Below are 12,505 nucleotides of genomic sequence, written 5' to 3'. Positions count from 1 at the left end.
AAAAAACAACATTTTTTTAGAGGAATGGTAGAAGACACAGTGTCATGGGATCCCAAAGCAGCACTCTTCTCCAGTCAAGGTACTTTCAGGGTAAATGCTACTGTTGTGTTTACTGGTGAACTCCAAGCAAGCACCTAAATAAGCAGCTAAAAATATTTGTTTGAGAACTGCATTAAATAGCAAAAGATAAGTAAGGGCTTGTTCACACCAAGTGCGGAGCAGAGCAGTTCCAGAATGCATCAAAAATGCATCCAATGTATTCCAATGGTATTTTGGCTCTAGTTTACACCACAGTGCTCAGTTCCAGTGCATGTGGAAAAACTGCAGCATGCCCTATTTCTTCTGCTTCGGAAAACACACCAAAACGCATTCAAACGCCCTGGAACTTACTGGACTACACCTGAAAGCCCATTTTAGGACTTTAAAAAAACGGTACAGAACGCGTCAAAACGCACTGCACTGCATATGCAGAAACTCATGCAGATCTGGTCCGGATTTGGTGTGAACAAACCCTAAGGGCCAGTTCACACCATATGCAGTTGTGATGCAGTCCGTTTATTTGACTGCTGCAGTCAAAATACATCACAATGCTTTCCTATGGGCTTTCTTAGGCTTTATTCACACCATTGCAGTGTGAATTAAGCACTGCACACTTCACAGCTTCTTGCTCCATTGCAACTACCGATAAAACTGCATTTCTGGGTATGAGGGAGCATTTAATCTGCTCCCCTATGACGGTGCCCAGGCCTAACATCCAACCAGAGGAGTAACGTCACTATTACTCTTAGGGATGCACCGATATATCGGTCGAAAATGGCACTTTTGGCTAAATGCAGAAAGCGCCATCTTCCCGCCCAGGTTTCTTTCCTCCCCGCTGGGCGCTGCTCTGTGTCCCAGCGGGGAGGAGAGAAAGTGACAGCCGCCCGAGCGCTGTGAGCGGCCGGAGTCTCTCCTCCCACACTGCTCAGCCTCCTATCACAGTCCGGCAGAGCGGTGTGGGGGCGGAGACAGCCCGCGCTGCCACAGGAGGCTGGGCTCTCCTCCCTGCTCCACTCGCTCATCCTCCTGTGACAGCTGTCAGAAAGGAGAGCTAGGTACAAGCAGTCAGCGATCAGTGAGTGTTTTTAGATAATTGAGGACACGGTATGTCGACAATATCCTCAATAATGAATGAATGGGAAGTGATCTACATCGCCTCCTGTTCATTCGTAGTTATAGTAAAACATACTCTGTTCTCAAGTTATCAATGAACAGGAACACTCAGAGGATTCCTGTTCATTGATAACAGGGGATGCAGAAAAAGAGATTGAGGACTCAATTGTGTTCTCAATCTCTCTTTTTTTTTATTTCGGCCTGACAATTTTTTATTTCGGTTTTTCAATTTCTATTTCGGTGCACCAATTACTCTGTGTAACCAAAACAGCCACCTTCAGTTACTGGTATTTTTGTTCCTGTATTAAATATATAGATATGTATAGATTATTCAGTAAAGCAAGCTCAGGGTTTCAATGAAATCACACAGCCTCATTGCGTAACTGCTGCTTAGGTAAGATCAGCTACACAGAGTGCACTGTCATCAGCAAACCCAAAAGGCTTCCATTCAGAGAAGGGGCAGTGAAGCACAGTGAAGCACAGTGAAGCACAGTGAAGCACAGTGAAGCACAGTGAAGCACAGCCCTTGTGTAGAAACGGAAGAGCCTGCAATGAACAAATAAGAATGCACTTGTGTACATATAAAACTACAAACTATACATAGAGACAGTTTCTAAAACTGGAACCCACAGTGATACACAGAGTTATCCATGTGGAACCAAAAGGGAAAATAAAGTGTTGCTAAAAAAAAAAAAAATGGAACAAACTATGGAGCCACTCTTGTGTGTGCTAATAATCTTTGTGACTAAGAGAAACGTCACCAGCATCTTGCTATGCCTGATGAAGGGACCGTGTGTGGCCCTGACAGGGCTTGTGTATTTGACATGAGTCTTCAATAAATCCACGATTGATGATCCTTTAAAGTGACATTAAAAGTATATTTTTTTCCCCTCCCCCCAATGTTAATGTCAGCACTTATCCGATCGTCTTTGGTGTGGTTTTCAGCCTAGTAATCTACTAGTAATCTGTGTGTCCCCACAAACACAACAAGGAAATATACTCCTTCTCCCTGCTCCCCCCACCGCTCAGGCAGATGGACAGTTGCTGGAGACTGTTCTGTCCCTTATGATCTTGTACTGGACAGGAAGTTCAAAGAAGCTGAGCTGGGAGAGTTGGAGCCAGGTGTTTGGAAACATGACAACTGCAAAAATGTAAGATACACGTTGCTGCACAATGTAGATTTGTTTGATCTGATTTCATTTAAAAAAAAAAGTTTTGAGTGTTTAAATGATGTGATCACTGACCCAGAAGCCGGCAGTTTAGGAGTTCTTGCAGGAGTTGTTACATTAGTAACTTAAGACACTTGAGGCCATAGACAGCCAGGCACTGATCTATAACTGATGGGTTATACTGCCACCTAGGGAGGAAGAATGCCAGGCAGAAAAAAAAAGTCCATGGGCTGACCCTGAGGTGGCCAACAACCCCCACCCAATCTACTAGAGGCAGCTCAGTTAGTCACAAAGCAGTAGATGCACAGACAACCACTAGAGATCTAAATCCCTAACCAGTGGGATAGCCCAATGCAATGTCTACTGAGGGGTGGAAAAAAGAAGAAGAAAAAAGCACCCTGCAAAAGGAAAAACAGGGGGAACCAAGATTCCCAACAGGGAGCTAGGTCCATACTTTTTGACGCCAGGCAAAAAATAGAGCAGATGGGGGCTTTGGCCGTCAGGAGTTGCCCCTGGGCTTTGCTTGTTTTTCTGTGCCTGGCATTCTGCTCCTACAGGTGACACTAAAACCCATTGGTTAGAGATCAGGATCTCAGCTGTGTCCTTCAATGAATGAAAGAGAAATAATAGTTTTGCTTGCACGTGATCGAGTGATGGAAGTCAGCAGAGCTTCACGTCATTCGCTAAACTAAGGGAAATAAACTAAGGGAAAATATCCCCTGCAAAGTGCAATATCCCTTCCAAAGTGAACAGCCCATTTGCCTTTAGTAAACCAACCCCAAGATGGGAATGCAGTTTTCGACATTATGAAAGCTGGATTAAAAAAAAAAAAAAATGGATCCACTCTGCCCTGACAAAATTCCCCCTTACGTCATTCGCTAAACTAAGGGAAATAAACTAAGGGAAAATATCCCCTGCAAAGTGCAATATCCCTTCCAAAGTGAACAGCCCATTTGCCTTTAGTAAACCAACCCCAAGATGGGAATGCAGTTTTCGACATTATGAAAGCTTGATTAAAAAAAAAAAAAAAATGGATCCACTCTGCCCTGACAAAATTTCCCCTTGGCTTTTGAACGAACACACACACTAATGCCCAATCCTTGAGAGAGGAACCCCCATGGGAGACAGCCAGGAACAAACCTATGCTACCACTGCCAGAAAGATGAAATCCGCAGGGAGAGCTCAAGGGTACCCTGGAGGAATAAAATACACAGTATGTCCTAGTACTTTATGGTGCCAGCTCTCTTTTAAAAGAGTTTATGGTTTTAATTATAAATTCAATTAAGTAAAAAGATGTATATGGTGTTATATACACAGCAAGCCTATAGTTTCTTCTAAATCTTCCAGCATTCCTGAAGCAGAATGCACACCCCGGCCTGGCTGCACTAAGCAACTCATGACACAAAGTAAACCTGACTGGAATTAAGCTACAGACAGCAGCTAATCACCACCCATGTAATTATTAATGAAATATGCCGCATATCACATGTCACAGTTCCATATGTTATTCCTTCATAGAAACATCTAAATCGGCTTCTGAGGTAGGTCTCAAAAAGCATTTGGCACTAAGAATGATTGTAGGGCTGCAACTGATGATTATTTTCATAATCGATTAGTTGGCTGATTATTTTGTCAAATAATCAGATTAAAAAAATTAAATACCATCCATATAAAATACACAAATGCGGTGTTACAAACATAAAAGTTTACTTCAGAATAAAAAACTGTGCGCACAATTTTTTTGCAATCACACTGCACTGGAACGAACAGCATTGTGGTACAGTGCGTTCCAGTACGGGTGATCACACTGTGGGTTGGAGGCGCGTTTGGGGTGCCATTGAAATGAAGGCACTGCAATGCACCTCCCGCAGCAGAATTTGTCAGGCCGAAACTAAAATGGACTTTTTTGCACCTTTTATAAAAAAAATAATTGTAATGTAAGCACATGGCGCTTTAATAGCTTTAGCCAGGGAATGACAGCTGCCAGTGGCAAGATTCCACAGAAGGCAGCTGAATGTAAATACAGCAGGCAGTAGGCTGGTGCAATAGCCAGCCTGCTATTGGCCATTTCAAACTGCAATAGCCAATAGCAGGCTGGCTATTACACCAGCCTACTGCTTGCTGTGCCCTCTTCCCAGCGTGAGGAGAGAGCTAGGGGATCCAACCAACTAATCGATAACAACTATTCTCATAATTGATTAATCTATGTGTTTGCTGCAGCCCTAGATGAGTGTCAGATTTACAATTCAGGCGAATCGGCAAGTCGCACATTTTCGGTCTCACCGGGACATACCCTTTTTATCCTCCGCAATCAGAAAGGCCTTCTTTCAAAAATTCAGTTAAATCCAATAGGCACTAATAAACCCAAAGTTTCTAGACTAGGGCTATCCAAACTTCGGCCCTCCAGCTGAAATTACTATTCCCATAAGGCACTGCAAGACTGACAGCCACAGGCATGACTTCCAGAGGCAGACACATGATGGGAATTGTAATTTCACCACAGCTGTTGGGCTGAAGTTTAGCTACCCCTGTTCTAGACCATCAGAACACATTACCTGACCATGTTAAATACACCACTTCCCCGAGTGTTAGATTTAAATCACAAGCCGGGTTTACACGGAATACCTTTATTTGCTGCCGTCTTAACATTGCCAGCTCTCTCATATCCCGAAATGGCTGTAAAAGATATTGATAAAGTTCTGTGGTGGCTTCTACAACAGCATTGTAAGCGTCATCTTCCATCTGATACAGCTCTAGTAGGTCAACCATGTTTTCTGTCACTTTGTGCTTTTCCAGCAGCTGCAAAAATAAAAACACAAAAGATTTGCATTTTTGTACATTTTAGAGCTGAAAACACATCAACTGAACTCAGCAAAGTACAACACTAAGATGTTCATTTGCATAATGTTTGTCATTCACGTACAGACACAACAGATTTTTCAGAAACCGACTGCAATAAAATTATGGTTAGATCAAAAGAAAAGAAAAATCAGCAAAATGATTGGTCCCGCCACGGAACACAATGATTACATTTATTGATAGTTTTCAACTGTGTAAGACCAGCACAAAGTCCCATTCACACCAGACACTGCGCAAATCGCACAGCGTCTAGAGCCGTGGTTCTCATTTAATGGGCCGGGACCCAAAAGTGGGTTGTGACCCCATGTTCAATGGGTCACCGCATGCCTTCCACTCCACTAGGTGAGAGGCCCCCATAGCGCAGCACTGTCAGTACTCGTGCCGAGCAGCCATTCAAAATATGCTGTCCAATGTCAAGCTTCAGCTTGAGGTGGGGTGGAGGTATGGCCGCGAGGGAGCTCCATCCATACGTGCATTGCTTACCGCTCGCGTGACCGGAGTGACATCACCTTCTGGCTCATGGAACTTCTAAATGCATGTATGGATGGATGGAGCTTTGCCGCAGCACAGCAGCCCACACTGAACTGTGTGTGTGTGTGTGTGTGTGTGTGTGTGTGTGTGTGTGTGTGTCGGTGTGTGTGTGTCAGTGTGTCAGTGTGTGGGTCAGTGTTTTAATCTCAAACTACCATGCAATCTCACTTACTGTCCGTTCTGGTGCGGGAAGGGCGTTGTGTTGCAATTCATTTGAATGGCATCCCAAACACACCTCCTGCCCGCAGTTTGATCACTTGCACCAGAACCAGTACTGCAACGCTGTGCGTTCCAGTGCGGTGCGACTTAATGGCCAAGGACAATGGCCCGGTACAGTGCATTGCAGTGTCATTGTATTTGTTAGAACTTTATTAAAATGTCACATGGGACATTTCATTCAGTTCTACAGCCGCAGCAGGGTGAGAGGTGGTTGAAAGGCACCGCAACCCTCTGCACTGACAAAGTACAGCATGCTGTACTGTTTTTCAGCACACACCACCTTGTTACCTGCGGTGGTGCGAACCGAGCCCACCCGTGACTGGGCAAAATGAATTGTCTTGTGTTGGGGTTGCGCTAGAGAAAACGGCCAGAGCAGTTCCAACACATCTGGTGGGAATTGGCCCTTAGAAAGATTACTTGTACATGAAAGATCCTTTACTGTCTGTGGGTGGATTTAAAGCCGAACTCCGGTCACAAATATTTCCATTTAAAGATATTCCTCAGTAACCACAAAGATTATAAATCCACTCTGCGTGCACCAAATGCATTTGCAGACCCAGTGATTACCATGTAAAAGTGGCAGTGACATAATCACTATGCTGTACATAGCCCATTCAGATAACAGAGCTGTGGAAGGGGCCGCAAGAAGGCCCACCAACTACAGGCTGCCTACAGATAACAACAGGAGGGGCAGAGACAAGACCGGTCACCCTGCACAAGGAGATACCAGCAGTCCCTGGTCTGTATTACAGAAAGCTCCTGCACAATGGCAAAGTTTTGCATTGGATTACAGCACAGATCTGGAAGAAATACACAAAGATTCAAGTAAGAATGATTTGATTACCCAGGAGTTCAGATTTACAGCAGAACTCCTGTATTTAACCACCCCAAACCCCACTGTGCAGCTTTCTGCCCTTATCCTAATATTTAGGTTTTCTACCCAAAATCTGGAAAGAGAAAAGAAAAAAAAAAACGGTCATATGACAAACCTATTCTTGATCATCCTGCTTAACATTGGTGGAAGGCAGCAAAATCACTGCAGCAATAGTAAATGACATTGTTTAGTCCATCACTGGAGCCATTTAAAAAAAAATGTATTTTATTTTTAATCCGATTAACCGATTAATCGAACTTAATAATCGGCTAACTAATCGATTTTGAAAATAATTGTTAGCTGCAGCTCTATTGTGAAGATATAATCTAAACCAGTGGTAGGCAACCTTGGCAATCCAGCTGCTGTGAAACTACATATCCCATTATGCCTCTACCTCTGAAGGTCATGCCTATGGATTTCAGAGTCTTGCAGTGCCTCATGGGACTTGTAGTTCCACAACAGCTGGAGTGCCAAGGTTGCTTACCCCTGATCTAAACTAATACATACAGTGAACAGTACAAGACATGTGTTTGCAGTTTATAATACACTGCACAGTATAAGAATCTACTCTGAGCTAACCTTCCATACTCCTCACTGCTTCCATACAGCACACATTACCACCTAGCACAAAACAGAACACAGAAGTCAGTTGTACTCACTGAGAAAGAACATTGTATTCAGCCATAGACAGCAACACAAATACATTGAGCTGCAGAGGAACTCCCGAGTCCAGCACTTTAGTATGCACAGGGTTGATGGGGGGATTCGCCCTTTCTCATCCAGATGAAGCAAGATACTGACATGTGTTTGCAGTGCACAGAAACTACCCAACAACTGCTGCGGATGAATTCCCATACTTTCTGGTGCACAGAGACAGGGTGGGATCTGCAGCTAACCCTTTCTCTAATCCAGATGAAACTAGCTCTGTGTTGTGTGCACCATACAGGACAGAGCAGCGGTGACTGACACCCTTTTAGCCCAGGGGGCATGTCTATGACAGTCTGTGGGTCTCGTGGGAGGTAGGAAATGTAAGGATGTTCAAATGGACCTGCGCTATGGTGATAGTGGTACACCTAGCTGCTGTGTTCAATTTGTATGGGATACACACAAATTAGCTCAAGGAAATCCAAATAAGAGCGCAGTGTAATTTGGATCTCATTCAGGTAGGAAATGTGCCTGCAACAGTGACTTTTAAGAACAAATCAGAGGCACAACGTGTGATTGGAGGGGGGAAATCAAGAGCAGCGCCATGCACCAGAAGCAGGTGGGAGGATGCAAAGGCTGGAGTTCTGCATTGACATGTCTCTGTCTAGTAGGCTAGGTACCTACACTGCCATTGCTGACTAGAGACAGTCCTTATGGGTGAACTGCTTCTGGTGCATTTGCAAGTTTAGTAAAAACAGACTAAGCATAACTGTCCACAGCAAGGTGAATAGATGAAAATGGCCACAAAGATGTGAACCAGCAAAAAACTAAGCAGGTCTACAGGAGGGATTTGGCTTCATTCCACCATAAACTGTTCTATGGTCATACTCGCTGGGTTTTTAGCTATATGAGCTGTGAAATGCGTCAGCTGCATTCCCACCCCTCCTCGCTGCTTGCCCATTCACAAAATGCCTTGTATTTTTCGCAAAGTATAAAACACTATCAGTGATCGGAGGAAAAGAGATGATTTCACAACCCCAGCCCTCCCCGCCCATTCACAAAATGCCTTGTATTGGCCAAGTAGCGAGGATGTGACTGGTGCACGCGAGTTGCGTCCCCCACTCCCCACTGCGTCTGGACCCGATAGGTATGTGTAGGAGCATGTGGCTGCAAGGTTACAATTTTATACTTTGCAGCAGCCTCCCACACACTACAGCTTTTTAGTCATAATCTACCCACCCAGCGCTGTGTGCAAATCATTTTTTTCATAGAGTTTGGCTTTAACTGCTAGGTAGAATGAGATTGGTTTACTAAGAGTAGAGCATGTTCACTCTGCATTGTAGATTTGTACTTAGATTAATGAATGAGGTAAAGCTAAGGGAAAATTCACATTCCAAAGACTACCCAATGATATAAAAGGAAAATGAAAAAGAAAAACAAGAAAAAAAAACCACAGGATTAAGCCTAGTGACAATTCAGTTTGCAAGGTGAACATACTCTACTCCTTTAGTGAGACAACCTCAGTGTGACAAAGTTGTGTATTAATCTTTGTTGATGACAAAAACTGAAAGAGCAGCAATTACATCTAGGAGATCATTAATGCAAGGAAATGATACCATATTGCCATGATAAATGTGCCATTGACATGAACTCAGAGACATGCTAACTAGTCAACAGTAAATGCAAATATAGAACAATTCCAGTACATTCTGTGCAGCAAGTCGTGATGACAGTAGACTCTCTGTTCATAGCCCAGCACAAAGAAATAGACTTGACTAACTATAGGAAAAACAAAAGCAAGTGGAAAACATGCTGTAACAAAAATGTGGCAATGAGCACAGCACCAAAAACAATGATATAACTAACACTAGTTTCCATCATCTTCCAGACATGTTTGGAAACAACCCGTTTGCCTAATGAACTTTGGAACTTGCCATGCACGACAATGGCTATAAATATTGTAATTTATTAAACAGATCAGAAAGAAAACAAGCATCTTTTTTTTTTAAGGAATCCCTCAATATAAAATGTGCTAGTACGAGGAAGTGCTGGTGTTAATGTCAAGCTATCATGGACATTTACACTGCATATGAATCAATATAGCACATGATGGAACTACCATACTCAGGGCCTGATTTACTCTCTCTGCTGCCCCAAGGCCAGGTCCTCAATGCACCCCCTTATCCGCCAATCCTCCCCCCATGGAGAATGGCAGACCCGCAGGCACCCCTGCCGCCCCTCTTCTCCTGCTGCCCCGAGGTGGAGCCTTGTGGGAAATCCGGCCCTGACTATACCGATGTATGATCATTGTTCATCGCCTAGAACTACCAAACTGATGTGTGATCATTGTCCATGCACAATTCTGTACAGCCTACTGGCATGAAGAAGATGCTGCAAATATCTGTAAAAAATTAGTCAAGGCAACTGGACTTGCTGTATTTTTCTTGAAGACGTTTCACTGGTCATCCAACCAGCTTTCTCAATTCAGAATGACTCGTACAAAAATTATTTGGGAATAAATATGGTAAATGTCGCTCCAATCCGCATAATCTGTCAGTCGCAACCAGGTGTTGCTTGCATTTGCATAATTGGAGTCTAAGAGGTGTTATTAACCTGCCCAGAGAGAGGTGTTAAAACAGCATTGTATGTGGCAGACAATCGATGTTTCACCCCCCCTCCCCCCTCTATTCAAGCTGTGGTTTTGTTTCATCGACACCAACGCCAAAACACAAGATGAATAACATTGTGTATGCAGTCCGGTGCATGGAGGAGTGCTCAGAATTGTATGTCGGTGAAACATAACAGCAGCTACAGTGGTCGGATGACCAGTGAAATGTCTTCAAGAAAAATACAGCAAGTCTAGTTGCGTTGGCTTATTTTTTTTACAGATATGCCATGACCTGGATGAATGAGAACCTTCACAGACAAGATGCTGCAAAACCCTGCAAACGGCCAAAGCAGTGAGAAAACACCAACCATCTGATCCAGCCTGTCTCCACCAGGGTTCTGTGGAACCATAGAGTTCCTCCAAAGGTTGATAGAGGTTCCTTAAGCAGTGGGTAGTGATTTGATCTCCTATCTGGTGGAGCCTGAATATTTCTGAATACAGGACTGAACAAATCCCAGCAGCCAGATAGCCAATGCTCCTAAGAAAGATCACAATGGGATTACCTGAAGGTGAACTGTCTCCTTTAGGTCCCTCCTCTGCTGATTGACAGCAGGCAGTGGATGGGTGCAATAGCCAGCCTGCTGTTGTCCATTTCAAATTGCAATAGCAAACAGCAGGCTGGCTACTGCACCCGCCCAGTGCCTGCTGTGTTCACATTCCCTGGCTGAAACTATTGAAGCCATGTGTGCTTGGATAGATCCTTTGAAGTAGAAAGGTGATCCCAGGGGTTTATTAAGACCCCTAATGTCACCTTAAAGAGAACCTGTCACCTCCAATGTGCTATCACATAGGGACCTTGTGATAGCTATAGAGTTAACAAAACAAAAAAAGTTTAAAAAACAAAAAAGGTAAATAAAATAAATGTTACCTGGCGAGTCCTTGATCTGGAGCAAGGAAGAGCATATCAGGAGTTGGGAGACGTGATATGCACATGCTTGTTCCAGATCAAGGACTCTACAATCAGCGAGGAATAAGGAAGCAAAAAATAATCTGTCAAACCCAGGACCGTTTAAATTGAGCATATGAAGAAAAAAAACATGCATGAGCAGAGGTTCTCTTCAATAAAAACCTCATGTCAGAGTGATCAATAAATACAGAGATACAAGGCGGTCTCACTGACCAACAGAGGAGGACAGGGAGGTAAAGGGGGAGGAGCCAGACGCAACAATTACTGCAAAGTCCCCATTTTTACAATTATTACGCTTTCTCTATAAGTTACTCATTGATAACACTCATTTCTCACTAAAAGTAACTTCTACAGTCTGAATGTCCTGGTGCCAAGATCTATGGGAGCTGTCGTGTTTTTACAGATTCCCCTAAATTACCATTGTGTGTGATCCCTGAATAATGCCGACTCCTAGACTGGACCAGTGCTTAATGAATGCACTCATACAAGTGTTTTGTAGCTCCATCATCTCACGTTATCTTTATGGAGAAAACTTGTGTGTGAGAAGCATTCCTGACACTATACGGGGAACGGCATGCTCATCAATCAGGAGCACTCTATGGAAGAAGGAACTTGCTGTGCATAAGGGGTGACCAGAAATGGGTGGCAAAAAAGCAGAGAGCAGAACATGGTCCCCTGCGCGTCTCTCGGATCCAGGTCAGCCCATCCTCCTGTACATAGCCAATCCCTTAAAGCAGGGATGTCCAAACTGCCGCCCTCCAGCTGTGGTGGGACTACGAATCCCATGAGGCTTTGCAAGATTCTCACAGCCACGACTCCCGGACAGAGATGCTTCATGGGATTTGTAGTTTCACCACAGCTGGAGGGTCGCTTTTTGGACATCCCTGCCTTAAAGGGTAATGCTAGTCAAAAAGTTTAGTTTTGGATAGGGAAAGGGTAGGAAGGGGTTAGAACCTCTGTCAAGTTTTTATGGCCATGTCCCCACTCTTAAAGGTTTGCCCTTTAACCCTTTCGCTGCCAAGCCCTCCGGAACATTTTTCAAATCAGCTGGCCAAGCCATTTTTGAATTTTCTGCAATTTTTTCCTATTGATTTGATTTTCAACTGCTGTGTTGCTAGCGTTTGTAAAAGACCCCTCAAACCATATATTTTCTGAAAGCGCAGGCCCGGTAGAATAAAAAGATGGTGATACTAAATTTGTAGGCCCTGCGATAATTGCGCAAATGTTTCTCAAATTAATATTAAACCGATAAAAATACACAATTCAATTGTTAAAACACACCAAAATCAGTATCCGTGCACAAAAAAAAATATTTTTTGACTAAATCTAAAAGATAAAACTGTATTGAGTTAATAAATAACAAATATTAGCAAATTTGTAATTGCGCCTTTTTGCGAAAAGGTAAAAAAATGAAGGTATGCAAAACTGTAAATAATCGACTTATGTAAAAAATTGTTTTGGTGTTTGTGTTGTGATAAAAT

The 12,505-nt window shown here is 43.4% G+C and overlaps 1 protein-coding gene across 1 annotated transcript in view; it reads right to left on the bottom strand.

The window, feature by feature from the left end:
* Positions 1-12,505, bottom strand: part of JMY (junction mediating and regulatory protein, p53 cofactor) — a 47,165-nt gene that overhangs the window by 30,992 nt on the left and 3,668 nt on the right. The window contains exon 2 of the mRNA XM_018571924.1: positions 4,947-5,120. Within this exon, the coding sequence (XP_018427426.1) occupies positions 4,947-5,120 (174 nt within the window). The remainder of the gene's footprint in view (positions 1-4,946; positions 5,121-12,505) is intronic.

The sequence above is a fragment of the Nanorana parkeri genome, unplaced genomic scaffold (assembly GCF_000935625.1).
Source record: "Nanorana parkeri isolate BGI_ZX_2015 unplaced genomic scaffold, ASM93562v1 scaffold1867, whole genome shotgun sequence".
NCBI lineage: Eukaryota > Metazoa > Chordata > Amphibia > Anura > Dicroglossidae > Nanorana > Nanorana parkeri.
This window is presented reverse-complemented; position numbering and strand designations above follow the sequence as displayed.